At 36.3% G+C, this 16872-nt stretch overlaps 1 protein-coding gene across 2 annotated transcripts; it reads left to right on the top strand.

The window, feature by feature from the left end:
- Positions 1 to 11774: 11774 nt before the first annotated feature.
- LOC115726498 (protein trichome berefringence-like 7) lies at positions 11775 to 16416 on the top strand. Of its 2 annotated transcripts, none has more exons than XM_048285772.1 (4): positions 11775 to 13234; positions 14089 to 14247; positions 14736 to 15046; positions 16013 to 16416. In XM_048285772.1, the coding sequence occupies exons 1-3, from the start codon at positions 12450 to 12452 to the stop codon at positions 15028 to 15030; spliced, it is 1239 nt and encodes a 412-aa protein (XP_048141729.1). In that variant the 5' UTR covers positions 11775 to 12449; the 3' UTR covers positions 15031 to 15046; positions 16013 to 16416. The 2 variants fall into 2 exon arrangements, with proteins under 2 accessions (XP_048141729.1, XP_048141724.1); XM_048285767.1 differs by having other exon boundaries at positions 11781 to 13234; positions 14730 to 15046.
- Positions 16417 to 16872: the final 456 nt, after the last annotated feature.

The following is a 16872-nucleotide window of genomic DNA, read 5'->3' on the forward strand; positions in this document are numbered from 1 at the left end:
CCATTCATTTTAATATTTTGGGGAGCCCCTTAATATCCATGTTGAGCGGCTTCATCGTCTTTTCTTTTCATTTGCTTTTCTTAAACTTTTTTTTGTTATATACCCAAGTTTATCACAAACTCTTTTAACTAATTTTTTTTTGTAATTTGTTTATGATTAGATAGGAGAATTTTCCTAAAGGAAATCATATTAAAAAAAACTCATGGCCATTGTTGAACTTTTTTAATGGAATACTTTAATGCAACAATCAAATACTTGGTGCTTTAAAAAAATGAAACTTCCTCAAATTATTTAAAATAATTTTTTTGGTCAAAATAAATTTAAAATACTTCACTAGCTTAAAAATTATCAATTGTACTTTTTCTTAATTTAATCTTGGTAAACAATACTCTTTTGATCATTTCACCTTCTTCTAGTACTCTATTAAGTGGTGTTCTTTCTTACTTTTATGATTATTCTTATGAAGAAATCACAAAATAACTCCAAAATGAGGTAACAAAGCTTGAAAAATATCAGATAAATTTTTCTTATGAATGTGATGGATACAGAGCCTACCGTAATACATGGAACTGGAGGGAATAAACCACAAAAAACCTAAATATATCTATTGTGATACATTTATCACAAACTTTTTTTGTAATATCAAAAACTCCAAATTTATATGTGTGTGACACATTTACCTTTTATTTTAATTTTTTTTTTGTGTCACCAAAATTTTTTAGGATAAATATATCTCAACGGGCTAAAGATTTTTTTTTTCCTTTTTCCTAGGAACTAGATGGAAAATTATTTTGTTTTCGCATGCCTCAATTGTTAACACCTAAATTTTGATTTTTCTTAAATCATGTATTTTACATAGAAAATGAGAATTAGTTTTAGTTCTCACAAAAAAAAAATTAATTAGTTCTCATGCATAGCAAAATTAATTTATTTTAGCATTCATTGCATTTTGTACCTCATTTGGACCGGCAGCAAGGGAATTGAATTTGAATTGACATGCGGTCAGACCTAAACTTACATGAAAAATTTGACCAAGCATGGGGGAGGTGCCAAATTTATTTTAAGGGCTTGGACTTATTTTCAAATTTAATTCAGCTTGTTTTTATTCATTTAAATGTTAAAGGCTTTTAATTAATTACCCACTAACCAATTAAAGCCTAAATTGAGCCCAAAAATGCGTGATAAGCCCACATATTTTATAATTTTTTGCTAGCCTTATTCATAGGCCCCATATGCCGAAAATTTCAGCCTTATACATGGATATTATTGCCGAAAATTTAAAGAGTTTTAATTGATTGGGACTCTTGAAGATTAGATTTTTTTAATCCAGTCACGAATCCTACTTCAACTAGGATTAGGAAACCCTTATTCTATAAATAAAAAGCCAAGCTTAGGGTTTAGGGTTCTGCAATTTTCTGCTTACAAGCCCTAGAGAAAATGGGAGAGAGAGAAGCCAAGAGTCCTGGTGTGTTCGAGCTCCTCCGTACGCCACCGTGTGCTGGTTGCCGTTCGGTCTGCTGCACCACTGACGCCGTCCACCACACCATCCAGTAGAGACACCCATCCATCTGTGCTCCCACTCTCCTCGACGCCGCTCCAGCCATGCTCCCGTTGTCTCACGGTGATCCTGCTGTCCTGGCGTTTTCCAGCTATTGTCCAGGCATTTTTCAGCTGCTGTCCAGGACGTCTCTAGCTGCTGTTTAGAGCTGAATTCCTTGCTGTTCGAGGGATTATTTTACTGCAAATCATTGCTCGAATCCATTGCTGTTCGGTGTCCTAAACAGCTTTATTTTGAGTGATTACTTACTACTACACAGTGCAGATTTTTGCTCACAATTAGGGCTGATTAATACACGTTTGGGGTCAAATTCCTTGCTATTTTGTGCCAATTAAAGCTCAAGATTGCTGCAGCGAAGTGCATCCCATCGAGGCCTTGATTGAGCGCAAACCAAGTTCTTAGGCGTGCACGACTTTCCCCAGCCGATCTGTCCAAGCAGCTTTGCTTGGTGCTTAAGTTTTGGTTCTAGATTCGAATTAGGTAACATCTTTATCCTGAAATTTTCTGAAAGTTGCTTGCATGATTTGAATGTTTGATGGATGAAAGGGATTTTCGGATAAATCATAGTTGCCTAATTTGAATTTCCGAATTTGACACACATCTTGGGAATTTTACGCATTTTGAATTTCTTTTGAGCATATCTATAAGATTTCCCATTGCCTAAATTTGAATTATCTGAAATTTTGAGCAAATCCTATGGATATTGTGCTTATCTTTGAAATACTTGGCATTTCTTGTTGTGGTTTGAATTTGAAGTAATTCAAATCCCAATCATATCTTGAAGATATTTTGTATATTTTTTGGAACATTCAAATTATCTTGAGGTCTACTTTGAAATTTTAGAAAATATTAAACATATATTTCTAATTGGGATAATTATCTGAAATATTTTGAAAATCTCACAAGATAATTTCCTAATTTTTTCAAGATGTGAATCCTTAGTGGATAGGGAAAACTTGCCCTTTATAATTCAGCACCTACCCTTGTTTGGTCAAAAATTTCAATTTATTTTTATGCTATATTTTTCATCAAATAATTTTATAATTTACCTTGAGTATAATACATGCTTCCTATGTGCCTAAGTCTCACGGAAAATATGTGTAAAGGATGACTATCCGACTTCAACACCGAAGTATGATCTCATCCACACATTGAAATTATCCATCACATCACATACCTTTGGGATCAGACCGACTAATTTCATGAAATTGGACTTTATTGCAACCTAAAATTAAGAAATTCTAGGTTAATGGATTACCATATTAATTAAATGAATTAACTAACCTAATCCGAGCTCTCCCAAGCTCTATCAAATCGCAACTTAGGTTCACATGATTTTTTTTATCAAAAGATTTTCAATTTTGGAGCCCCTACTAATCTTTTTTGTAGGTAGATTAGAAACCTAGATAAAGCATCGAGAGGATACTTTATTTTCTGCAAACTAGAAAATTAGATTCGAGGACTTGATTACGTTAATTTTTCAAATTAATGCCCTTTCGGTACCATTCTTATGAAAATTTTCTCGGATTGGCAAATTCAATTGATTCAACTTGAAAATCAAGATGCTGTTACATATTTTTGGGTCCTCTTGATTATATCAAAGAGACCAATTTTGAAAAATTAATGATAATTAACATAAACTAAAAATTGATTTCTCAAAGTTCAATTTATATTAAAAATAATCTTGAAGTGTTATTTTCCGAAAATTTCACTTTGAGACCGAGATATGATGTTTTTTATGATATTATTAAAACAATGAATCAAATAAAAGTATAATAAACCTTGACCATAGTACACCTTATAATTCCGAATTTTCTTATAAATTTGCCTCATATCCAAAGGTTAGGGTCGAAAGGGAAATTTTATTCACGTCATACCTCGGTCATACCTCGGGTGTGGGCTCGGATGGTGAATTTTATTATTGGACTAAAATTGTTCTCAAATATTATGGGTCGGATAGTTATCCTTTATGCACATATTTACCGCGGGATTTAGGCACATGGGAGCATATATTACACTCAAGGTAAATTATAAAATTATTTGTTGAAACTATAGTATAAAAAATAAAATAAATTTTTGGCCAACTAAAGGTAGGTACCGAATTATAAAGGGCAAGTCTTGCCCTTTATAAATAATTCACATCTTGAAAAATTTGGAAATCTTCTCACGACATTTTCAAAATATTTCATACAATTATCCAAATTTAAAAAAAAATGATATGTTCAATCAAAGCAAAAATTTATCCACAATGTCCAAAGAATTGTTCAGGATTTTCAAAAATTTCAAATTAAACATCACGATAATTCAAATATTCCCAAAATATGCACAATATCTTCAAGATATGATCGGGAATAGGATTACTTCAAATTCGAACCGCAACAAGATGCTAAATATTTCAAAGATAGACACTATATCCACAGGATTTGCTCAAAATTAAGATAATTCAAGTTTAGGCAACAAGAATTCTTTATAGATATGCTCAAATTTGCAATTTATGCTCAAAACATGCAAGTAAATTATGGCGACCTAGGCCCACCACTCGCAAGATATTGTCCACTTTGGACACGCAGTTTTCAAGGGTTTGTTCCTTCGAAAGCCACCCATACACCCTCGACCCTCGAAAAACGCGTCTTATAAGTTTAAGTGGACCTAAGCCAACCCAGGGTCTACTCTCTAAGCAATGTGAGACAAGGAATAACCACACTTCCTCCGTGGGATGTTACATACTCCCTCCTTTAGGCGGCTCCTATTGTGCCCTCAACAACACCGCGCGCTCTGTACCTTAGTGGCACAACATCCCATTTGGACTTTGATACCAACTGCAGCCCACATGCTGTCGGGAGTCGGTTCTGATACCAATTATGACAACTGGGCCATCATGAAGAAACTGTTTTGTTCCTCCAAGGGAGGCCCATACAAACCCGAAAAATAACAAGTTTAAGAGAGACCTAGGTCATACAAGCCAAGCCAGGGTCTAGTGGGATAAGGAATAGTCACACCCCTTCCACGGGATGTTACATAAATATTCTAATTCTAAAGATCAGAATATTTTCCTTACCCGATGATTGACTTTTCAAATTTGAGCTGATGTCGAATCTGCTCGATCTTGCTCGAATCACGAGCGGCTCGGCGGGTTCGTGGATGGCTTTGGCTCGATGGATTCACGATGCCCTTGGGATTGTCGGTCTTGGATCACGATGAGTGCCAGAAGACTTTTCCAAGAACTATGTCTACATTCATCGAACAACCTTGCACTTGGCCACCATGTCAGAATGCTCCTCACCACTTGGTTTTTTCTTACTTGTGTATGAACCAAGAGTACTTCTTCATGACTTGTTCACCACTTCGATCACAGACCACGCCTGCACAAAAAAAAAAAAAAAAGAAAAAAGAGAACAGATCTTTCTTCTCCTACCTTAACGACAACTCACCAGTGGATACCATGCTTGAGGACATCGGGTATAGCTGCAGCCACCGGGGTTGTCTCGGCAGCAGATTCTGTGATGTTCGGTGGACGGTGCGGCAGCAGAGGTGGTTGCTTCGTTGTGTGGGCTGTGACGATGATGATTGTGCTGTCCGGTTCACCTCACGGAAAGGTTAATCAGCAAAGTAGACTTCGGACCTGCAAGAGCACCATGATAACACCAAAGCCATAGAAAGGCTTCATATTTTCTCTCTTTTGGATTGCGGAATTCTGAACTCTCTCGGATCAACAGTAAGGCAAGCAGGACTTTGGCATAGGGAGTCTTGGTTGAAGGATTTGGCCGAGAGACCCTTTCCTTCTCTCCGTCTTTTCTTCGTGTAATTTTTTCTCAATTCAATCCTCCTCATGTGGCCGTGTGCTCTCAATCTGTGTGGCCTCCTCTTCAATCCTAAGCTATAATGAAGTATTTATAGAGGAATTCCACTAGCTTAGGGCCCAAGCTTTCTTAATCCTAGTTGGAATAGGTTTTCTTAAAATAATCCTAAGACTAAAATTCTGATATGAAATAAGTCTTAAAGGATTAACTTAAGGTTAATTTTCTGCCAATTAAGAGCTAGAATTTTTGGCAATAGCTATATGGATGGGCTAGCCAAAAATTCTATGCAAATTATGGGCTCAATTAAGGCTTAAACTGGTTAATGGGTAATTAATTACAGGCCTTTGACATTTAAATGGGTAAAAACGGGCTGAATTAAATTTGAGAATAGGTCCAACCCCTTTAAATAAATTTGGTATCCCCCCAACCACGCTTGGCCGAATTTCACACGCTATGCTTTGTCCGATCGCTTGTTAATTTGAGCTCAATTCCTTGTCATCGATGCAAAATAATGCAAATGCAATCCATTAACAAGAAAATTAAATATGCTATGCATGAAAACTAATTAATTATTTTTTGTGAGAACTAGAATTGATTCCCATTTTTTAAAATAAATGATTTAAGGAAAACTTCAAAATTTTAGGTGTCAATGAACTTCACTATCCGACCCATAATATTTTGATATGACTTTAGTCCATTATTAAAATCCATCATCCGACTCCACCCTTGGTATCTGATGTGAATAAAATTTCCCTTTCGACCCTATCCTTTGGGTATGAGGCGAATTTATCGAAAAATTCAGATTATAAGGTGTATTATACTCATGGTTTATTATACTTTTATTTGATTCATTTTTTAATAAACAATCATAAAAAAATATGTCTTGGTCTAAAGGTAAAATTTTTTGAAAATAACACATCAAGATGATTTTTAATATAAATTGAACTTTGAGAAATCAATTCTTAGTTTATGTTAATTATCATTAATTTTTCGAAATTGGTCTCTTTGATAGATCAAGAAAACCCAAAAAAAAAATTGTAATTGCACCTTGATTTTCAAGTTGAATCGGCTTGATCTTGCCAATCCAAGAGAATTTTCATAAGAATGGGACCGAAAGGGCGTTTATTGAAAAGTTAACGTAATCAAATCCCCGAACCTAAATCTCTAGTTTGCAGAAAATAGAGTATTCTCCTGATACTTTATTTAGGTATCTAATCTACCTGCCAAAAAAGATTAGTGGCGGCTCTAGAATTAAAATTCTTTTGATAAAAAATCATGTGAATCTAGGCTGCGAATTGGTAGAGCTCGGGAGAGCTTAGGCCAGGTTAATTAATTCATTTATTTAATACGGTAATCCATTAATAAGAAATTTCTAATTTTAGGTCACCACACCAATGTGCACATTTTGTTGTTATATCATGTGACTGGATTGGTCTGGTCTAATCGAACGAATCAAGCCCGTGTTTCCTTGTAAAAGAACTATATGGCTTCTTTGGGGGAATCGATATCATAATTTATGCAAATCGTAAACGAGAAAAACCTTTGAGAGTGATTACTTTATGTGCATGCGCATGTGCGTTCGAAACGGTCAATACGGACAACGAAGAAGGGTCAACATGCAGGTGCAGGACACTTGGAAAAAAGGGCCTCCCACGGGGAAAATGAAAAACCCTAATTGAAATCAACTTACTCAGCAGAACCGATTTTCTAATTTTTAGAACGAGGAATTTACCTCGCATATTTTGGAAATTGAAACCTATCTCGTCACAGGTTCCAAGGCCTATTCAAGTTTCATATATATTCTCAATTGAACGATTGTAGTAAATCATAACTTCTAATGACTATTATTTATTCTCATAATTCACTGACGATAACTCTAAAATATTACCCAAAAAGTCATAAATATATTGTAATTGTATCAATTCAGTCCTAAAACCTTCTATATTTGTGCCAATTTGTCCATCCGACCTACGCCGACGTGAACGCCGAGCGGCACCGACATGGACCCGGGCATTGGCGTGGTAATTTTTAATAATATTTAATATTTTTCAAATTATTTTTTCATCTTCTTCTTCCTCCGGCCGAGGAAGAAGGAGAGAGGCCGGCGAGGATTGAGACCTCGCCCTCGCCAGCGCTATGCGAGGCTCGGCCTTGTTAGATCTACACCTAGCCATGGTGAGGGCAAGATCTTGCCCTCGCCGGCCCTCTCCTCTAGCCGATCGCCAATCCAGCAAACGACCGAAGGAGGAGGAAGAAGGAAAAAAAAGAGAAAAGAAAAAGGAAAAAATAAATTAAAAATTATTACGTCAACGTCAACATCGCCACATCAACGCCGGTTGACTTCCACGTCAGCGATGACCGGCTAAAGCTTGTTGGACGAATTGAATTGGTACAAATGCAAAAGAGTTAAGAGTGAATTGACACAATTACAATAGATTTAGGACTCTTTTGGTAATTTTCCCCCACATCTCATGTGTAGACACAAGAAGTATATGAAACATTAACAAGTTAAAAGTCTTAGTTATGTATCTCGCTTGAAATGAAAATTGAAACTAGTGGTTCCGAATTACACACTCATCTTAGGACGCAATGGAATACTGTGTGATCACGTAAAACAAGAAAAGCACAAAGATTTGTTCTAGATTCCAGGTTACTTGCCGGTCGAAACCGGTTCTCTAATTTTTTAAACATGTAACCTACTCTATATAACTTATTTAAATAGACAAATTTTCGAAAAAAAGAAAAAGAAAAGTCAATGTAGGTTAATCATTAATGGGGAAATACAACGTTTAACTATAAATAGGTTAGATGTATAAATTCTGGGTTAGACGGGTGGAACTTGAGTACGATCCGATCCGTTCATTAATTGCGACAATTTGCAAACGGGTTTGACGAGATTACCAAACTATCGGGTTTGCTCCTTTCTTTTTGCCAAAAATGGAAAATTGCCATCGTTAATGCATTAAGCTTAAACCGATCTAAGCACGAGTGAAACAAATTTAACTGATGTATAGAAGATAAAAAAAATTAAAGTTTGAAATCTATAATCTATAATATATTTTGCAAAAGGGACTTTTGAACATCAGGTTTCATCATCATTTATTTGGGAGAATTGCCAAAAAAATCCTAAACCTATTGTAATTGTGCTAATTCAGTCATAAACCTTTTTTTTTTGTCAATTCAGTCATAAAATTTTTACATTTGCGCTAATTTAGTGCATTCGGCTAGTTTTGGCCGGCCGGCGTTGAAGTGGACTAGTTGAATAATATTTTAATAATTTTGTAAGTGGTTTATAAATTTTTTTCCTTCCCCTTAGACTTAGGTCAGCAAGGGTCGACCTTTGCTCGGTGCCAGCGAGGGCTTCCTAGCCCTCACCTGTGGTTGGCAACCAGCTAAGTCTAGAAAAAATAAACTAAAGAAAAAATAGAAAATATAAGAAAACCAACGAAATTTGTATAATATTAGTGAAAAAAAAGTATACGTCAGCGCCAATTGACCAAAATTTGCTGGAAGGATTGAATTGACACCAATACAAAAGGTTTATAACTGAATTAGCCAAAAAAGACTTATGACTAAATTGGCAAAATTGCAATACATTTAGGATTTTTTTTTATAATTTTCCCTCGTTCCTATTGTAGCATTTCTCTTGGTCATACTTCTAAGAGAAGTTTGTTATTGATCATCTATGCTTTTTCTTGAACTATATTCATTGACATTATTTTCCACATGAAACTTTACAGGTGATAATCTCCAAAAAAGTCATAAACCAATTATAGATGCATATTCAATCATAAACCTTTCAATTTAGTCAATTCAGTTCTAAACCTTTAGATGATTTACTAATGTAGTTCTTTCGGTCAATTTTGGACTACAACCGCCAACATTAACGAAGGTAATCATACACGGCATGGCTGGTGCTCATGTGGACAATATTTTGCATTTCTTTAATGTTTTTAAGAATCTTTAATTTTTTTTCTTCTTTTTTTTTTTTTTCACTTCTTCCTTCGCCAGTCTTAATGGTTGGCAACCGGCTACATGCAAGGGCTAGCGAGGTTGAGCCTCACCTAAAGCTAGTGGGGTCAACTGATCTTGCGAGGCGAGCTGTTGGCCATCTCCGAGGCCTAGCTACTGTAGAGGAAGAAGAAAACAAAAAGAAAGAAACAAGAAAGAATTCAAAAAAATTATAAAATATTAGAAAATTTCAAAAGAATGCAAAAAATTGCCACTTTTGTGCCTGCCATACCACTTAGAGTAGACGTCATCCATGTCGGCAATTATAGGCCAAATTTGATCGGGAGAACTATATTGACAAATCTTCAAAAAGGTTTATGACTAAATTAGTCAAATTAAAAAGTTTGTGATTGGATTGATGTCCATATAATAGATTTATAATTTTTTGGTGATTTTTCCAAAATTATGAATTTTTTATTACTCGAATATCATAATTATGTGGTCATTGCTATAGTTACATCGACTTGACTATTTTAGCCCACCATTTCAAGCAGATATAGCGTCACCTGTAAAAGGAACCGTTTCATAGGTGCTGATGACAAATCCTAATTATTCTGATAAATCACGATAAAAAAAATTGAAATAATTATTCTTTTTAAGGAAGTTTTGTGAAAAAATCCGTTTAGGAAGAGTGTGTACGTCCAGAATTAAACTGCATAAATAGAACTTTATTTCTCTTTTACTTTTTTAAAAATGAGTTAATGAAGAAAATGATTCACCTCCTCTTTTCCTCCAAAAAATTCTAGATGTTTGTGGAGAGGTGAACCGCTAATCTCTAGAATGATACAAGGGGAGGGAATCGTCTTCTAATAAAGGTTATAAATAGTCTAGTGTTCTTATTTATGTTTATGTATAAGAAGTTTTCCCATCCAATAATTAGAGAGGTGAAAACTAAAACTACATTGGACCACCTGGTTCGTCGGTGGTCTGTGTTATTTCAGTTCCTTTTTTGTAAAAGCTGTGCTTTTAGGGTGTGTTCGATAACATTTCTGTGGCCGGAAATAATTTCTATTTAGAAATATTTTTTTTATTCCTATTATCTAGACGAATTTTTTAGCAGAAAAATGCGTTTGTTAACTGCACAAAATTTCTAAAATAGAAAAAGAACATAAATATATTTTGGAACGACCCTAAAAATTTATTTTCCGAATTTTTTCATCTAATCATAAAGATATCATTGAAGACTTAACAATTCATGTTAGCATAAAATTGTACTTTTGTAAGGACTTATCTGATCAAGATATTACAAAATGGCCTTCGAAAATCTAACGTAGTAGTTTGTAGGGGTGTCAAAAATACCGGAGCCGGCCCTACCCGACTCACAATTTTCAGGGTTTTCCGATTCAAGTCGGGCTGAGTAATGAGAATTTTGGGTAGTTTGACAATTCATGTCGGGTTTTCTTTTTCCCCACTTCTTCCTCTTCTTCTTGCCTTCTCACGTCGATTCCCAAGACTCCTAAAAAAGCACTATAATTAATCAAAATATAATATCTGAAGATTAATCCAGAAATTGATAATATATTTCGCCCTTATCGTCGACTCTCACCACACCCATCTCCGATAAACAAAAAGTAGTACTAAATAAAGCTCAAGTATTAATATAATTCATACATGTAAATACAAAACATTCGAATATGAACTTAAGTGTTCTTTTGTTATTTTTCAATTCTTTTATGTTGCCTATGAAATTTTCGAAGGCGTCTTCTATAAAATGCATCCGAGGTTGCTGAAACAAAAATCTTAATATAGAATTCAAAAAGGAAATCAAATCAATTATTTTAATGACAAGTATAATAAGGAAGCTAAAAGTATAAGTGATCTTCTACAACAAAAAAAAAAAAAAAAAAGATGAACCGAATTGAACCAAAACCGGCTCAATTAGACTTGACCTAACAATTTAGGTATACGTGGGCTGGGTCGGGTTATAATGAGTTTATTTTTCTAAAATAACATTGTTTCTCCTTTTGCTCTTAGAAACAAAAAAGTAATTTTTTTTCACTTCTCGTTTTTGTTCCAAATCTAATCCCTAACCACTTATCTGATTCGGGAACAGAAAAATGAATGAACTGACTTACGTACACAAATAGATTTATTTATTTTTTCTATTTTAAGGAATGAAAGAACAGAAAAACTGAGAAATAGAAATATTTCCAAACATGCCCTTAGTTTCTGAAGCCATGGAAATAGACTTCTCCAAAAAGGAAATGCTGGCAGAATTCTTCTTGAAATTTTTGCCAATATGAACACGTCATCCACGAAAGGATGAGTACTAAATTGGGTTGTGAGCTTGTGATCTGGGACGGTGATTAAAGAATGAATTAATGAAAAAGTCCTCGGCAGGTGAAGAGACAAGACAAAGCTTGGTCGTGTTTCATTTTCTTATGTTCCCATCCCATGCCACTGGACCGAAATGACGAGGCTGACCTCTTCCATTCCAAGTAATAACTACTTTGAATATCAAAATCAAACCACCCTGTCCAGGTTTCTCTATGTCTTCGACTTTGAAATGCCACTCTCTCTGTTTTTCTCAACCACCTCGGATCTTGTCCCGCTACTGAATCACCTGTCGATCTGTTCGCATCAAATGGTACAGTCTTGAACTCTCAGCATCGCCCGATGCGCTACTTGAATCTCCATGCTTTCCCTGCCGTTAATATTGGAAGCATTGCGCGAATGCAATGTTTCTGCATTCAAGTTCATTGCTTTCTGAGATTTGGTTCACGCCCATCTGATATTTCGGCCGGTTTCTTGCTGGGTTATGATTAAATAGTAATACGAGGCATTGAGAGATTCATCTAGCTTTGAGTTTATGGGGGGATCTTGCGGATTTGTTATCAGAATGTCAAATTTGGATTTTTGATTACATTTCTACTTCGATTTGGCGATGATTTTGTGCGTTGAATGGACAGTAGTGCTATTGCAATGTTAGGCTAATGGTGTTTGATGGAATGGAACTTACTGGATCGATTGATGCATCTAAGTCCTTCGAGGAAAAGTGGTTTACGGGATGCTTGTATGCTAACAGCGTTTCCTATGGCAAGAGTGTCTATTGAATCTTGGTTCTATGGCTTTGTAAGATAATGCATACTTTCAACAGAAGTGCTTCCTTGAACCGCAGGGCCTTGACTATTGGAAGCCCAAGAGTTGGCCGACCCACTGTGGTTTCTCGGCACTATCATGTGCCTATTGTGATTGGGTTTCTGTTTACTTTCCTGTTGGCCATTTCTGCCAGCTATATTTTCGTGGTTCCTAGTCTGAAGCATACTTTCAATGGTGACACTAGTTCCCAGAGTAACGTGTCGATGAGTCTTTGCGATGTTTCTGATGGGGGTTGGATTCAGGATGATAGCTATCCATTGTACAATGCTTCGGAATGTCCTTTCGCTGAGCAAGGATTCAATTGCTTGGGTAATGGTAGGACAGATGATCAATATCTTAAGTGGAGGTGGAAGCCCAAGAACTGTGACGTTCCGAAATTTGATGTGCATGCCGTACTTGAGTGGCTGAGAAACAGAAGGCTTGTCTTTGTCGGTGATTCGATGAGCAGGTCACAGTGGGAGTCATTGATATGTTTGCTCATGACTGGAGTGGAGGATAAGAAGACTGTGTATGAATTAAATGGGAGTAAGATCACAAAGCGGATCAGATTCTTAGGTGTTCGCTTTAGTTCCTTCAACTTCACCGTTGAATTCTTTCGGTCTGTATTCCTGGTGCAACATGGTTGGATGCCTAGGTATGCACCAAGAAGGGTCAGATCAACGCTTAAATTGGACAAACTTGATGATATTAGTAGTCATTGGGTGGATACAGATGTTCTAATTTTCAACACGGGGCAGTGGTGGGTGCCAGGGAAGCTCTTTGAAACGTAAGTTTCTTGTCCTGTCATCAGCATAAGTGGTACTCAGACGCTCATTGATGTTGCACTGCTCTATTGTTGACAGCATCAAATGTTCCAATTTTTTGTGTTTTATACTCATGGTGAATCTCAAAAGATTTCAAATGAAAAAGATGCAACCCAAAGCTAGAAATTGGCAATGGTTTATCTCAGACAATTGTACATATCGTAGTTTCAACATTCATACATGGCAATAATTCTCTAAATAGCCAGCCACTTCTGTAGGCTCTTCCAAGCATTCACTCTTACTAAGACTGAGCTGTTTATTTGGTAGAGTCAAATTTTACCCCCAAAACATTATCTTTGTGTACTTTTGTCTTTTCTTCTTGCCTGTGGAGATCGCGGGGAATGCTTCCAATATTCAAGATTAGTGAAATGCAGCAAGTTTCACATATGATCTTGACAGATTACCCATCAGAAAGTACATAGACTTTGTGATCTTGCCCATTGTTCAGTCTATACTTCCTGCTATTCGTTAATTCTTTTTTATCTGATCTAACAGTTATGGCAGCCTGAATCGGATTCTGTACTAATATAGTTTCTCTATCATGACGATGATGTATAATAGAATTTTCCAACTAAGAATTTGTTTTCCAAGCTATTTCCGGCTAATATTTGTATATTTTGTCCACCTGTGGCCTTGTTCTCCATTGAACGCGTAATGCTCCTGAAGACTGGCAGCTTGCATTATCTTTGTCTCCATCTCCGATACTCTCCTATTGTACAGATGAAAAATAAGTCTTGCCAAATCAGCATTTCAACTGTGCTCTATCATCATAATCTGTTTTAGCATTTGCTTTGATTCTGAACTTTATGTTCGGCAGGGGTTGTTATTTCCAGGTCGGAAGTTCATTAAAGCTTGGAATGTCAATTCCTGGTGCTTTCAGAGTAGCACTTGACACTTGGGCATCGTGGGTCGAGAGAACAATTGACAGAAAACGAACAAGCGTCTTCTTCAGGACTTTTGAACCATCTCATTGGAGGTATTGCTTTATGATTAGATTTTTCTGTCTGATATTTTGTTGGAGATATGCTGCACCCTTGCCTTGCTTGGCAACTACTCTTATCTCTAAACAATGTTTCTTTGTTGGGAAATAAAAAACTCAAGTTTTGTCTTCAGAAGTGGGACTCTCCTTTCACTTCCTGTAATATCAAGCTTAGCCTATGATTCCAACTTTTCCATGTCAGAAGGATTGTTGTTACTGATAGATAACAAATGCCTGAAGGAGAAGTTTCATCTTTCTTCATAATCAATTGATTAAATTTGATTTATGAGGATGCCTGATTATATGGTCTAAAGAGAATGCTGGTCAAAAGCATAACTTACCAGTGTCACCTTTGCTCGGATAAATTTTAAGAGGTTCCATAATTAGTTTGTCATGCTGTTTTATTTTCATGCAAGACTCCATATCAACTTGGCCACGTCTTTTTTGTCTTTACATATGACTAATACCATATATCTCAGTACCAGTGACCAAAGAAGTAGATCTTGCAACGTGACTCAGTACCCCATCCTGGAAGCTAGCAGGAGAGACCAACATGTATTCGCAGACATTGCGGAGGAGGTGGTGAAGAACATGAGCTTTCCTATTACCCTTTTGCGCATTACATCGCTGTCAGCTTTCAGAATTGATGCACATGTGGGCAATTGGAGTGATAACCCATCTCTGCCCGACTGTAGCCATTGGTGTCTTCCGGGATTACCTGATATGTGGAATGAAATTCTTCTTTATTACATTCTTACTAACCATGAATCGCCTCTGTAGAGAGTGGCACCAGGGGGTCAGTTCCGATCTCTCTCTTTTCATTTATCTCATGCTTTTGCTTGTTTGTTTCCTCTTGCCCCCTACTTGGAAATGAAGTTGGAATTAACCTTGTAAAGGAGAAGGTACCTTATGTAATGAGTACACCATGTGGGAGTGACATGTGGGTAATCACCACCGGTTATTCAAAAGTGAGAGGCATCCGCACATGGCATTAAATAGGATGAGATTCATAGCACACGGATAGTGGTGATTGGTTATACCACGTCAACACTGCCACACTTGTATTTATAACATAAGATGCTTTCTCCTTGTAAAAGATATAAAGGTGTTTTGTTCCACTGAAAACATCATGATAAAGGAATATATATTCCATTGTAATCATTTTCAAGGAAAATAAATAAATAATTTTCATTTATTTGGTAGTTTAGGGAAAGAGATTTCCTTCTTGCCAAAAGGGGAAGTCAGTTTTCCCCCAAGCTAAGGTTGTTTTCAGTCCATGGAAAATGTTTTTTATGCATTGATTAGTTTTCCCTCATTCATGAAACCAAAAAGTCTGGAAAAAATTTCTTGGAAACAGTTTTCCTTCAAACAAATGGGCCCCTTAGTTTGAAATGCTATACTTACAGAAGCATCAGGCACCCATAATATTATCATCCAGTCATCTTTTGTGTTCATTCATTATATTCAGGTACGACTGCATTTGTTATGCAGAACTCCATAAAGGAAGTCTTCCCGATTTTAACATATTTGAGCAGCATATCTTATCATGTACAGTTAGTGAGAGATGCATAAGACGATCTTATTGAACTGCAATTCACCACAGGCACAAATTCCTACCTTCTGACCTGTGGAATTGCATTCCTTTCTGCTATATGACTACTCCGCATGGCACAGCCTTTATGGCCTTCTGATACTACCTAATCAATTGTTTTCCGCGTTTTCGAACGATTTACTTCTCTGACCTGTTTTAAACTGCATGCAGATTGAAGAAGAGAATATATAGCTCCACAGTTTATGAGAGCAATTGCTACATTCTTCAACCCTTAAAGAGCTGGAGTAATCAAGTTTTATTGATCTGTCTGCATTGATCTCTCCTTGCTGATTGTTTTGGCACAATGCCTGATACTTTTGGCAAGTCTCCGAGTAAATCCAGATGCCTTGGAGAATGATAGAGCTTCTCAAGTAAGAGCAGATAGTGACACGAACCGATTTTTTTTCATTCTTTCTGGAATTCTTTAGTTTTTTTGTCAAAGAGGTCAAAATCATCTCTCAGATGTAACAATAATTTTTATTGTCTGTTACACTGTATTTTACAAACAACTACACAATTTTGTTTCCAACAAAGAGGAAAGAAGTGGTATAAAGGTCCAAACAGCTTGATTTCTGTGCGCTCTTTTCTGGTTCTGCCATGAGGCTGTAACAGGGGTTACAGATGCTATCCATTCCTTCGAGGTGTCTGTAGCTTTTGGTTTTATAATTGAGATGTCCATTGTAACAAAGCCTGTACATTCAAGGCGAAAATGCTTAAAAGAAGCTAATGACGCGCATATTCCAAACATATCGAGGAAAGAATTAGGAAGCAAAATGGTCACATGAAGCACTTGCCATGTTAAGCTTGCCTTCGAAATCAGTCGACATTCTATGACTATACAGGTTTTGCAAGGGATATGATGAACAAAACCCGACAGCATAATGGAAAATACATCTCGGCAAGGGCTGGACAATAGGAATCTTTTTTTTCGAGTAAAGAGCATTGGCTTGCTGCTGTATTCGATCATTTCCCTTGCAACATTTAAGCCCTTTCACGGAGAACAAGGTAAAAGGAAATATATTGTAAAGAGG

This window comes from Rhodamnia argentea, chromosome 1 (assembly GCF_020921035.1).
Source record: "Rhodamnia argentea isolate NSW1041297 chromosome 1, ASM2092103v1, whole genome shotgun sequence".
In the NCBI taxonomy this organism is placed as follows: Eukaryota; Viridiplantae; Streptophyta; class Magnoliopsida; order Myrtales; family Myrtaceae; genus Rhodamnia; species Rhodamnia argentea.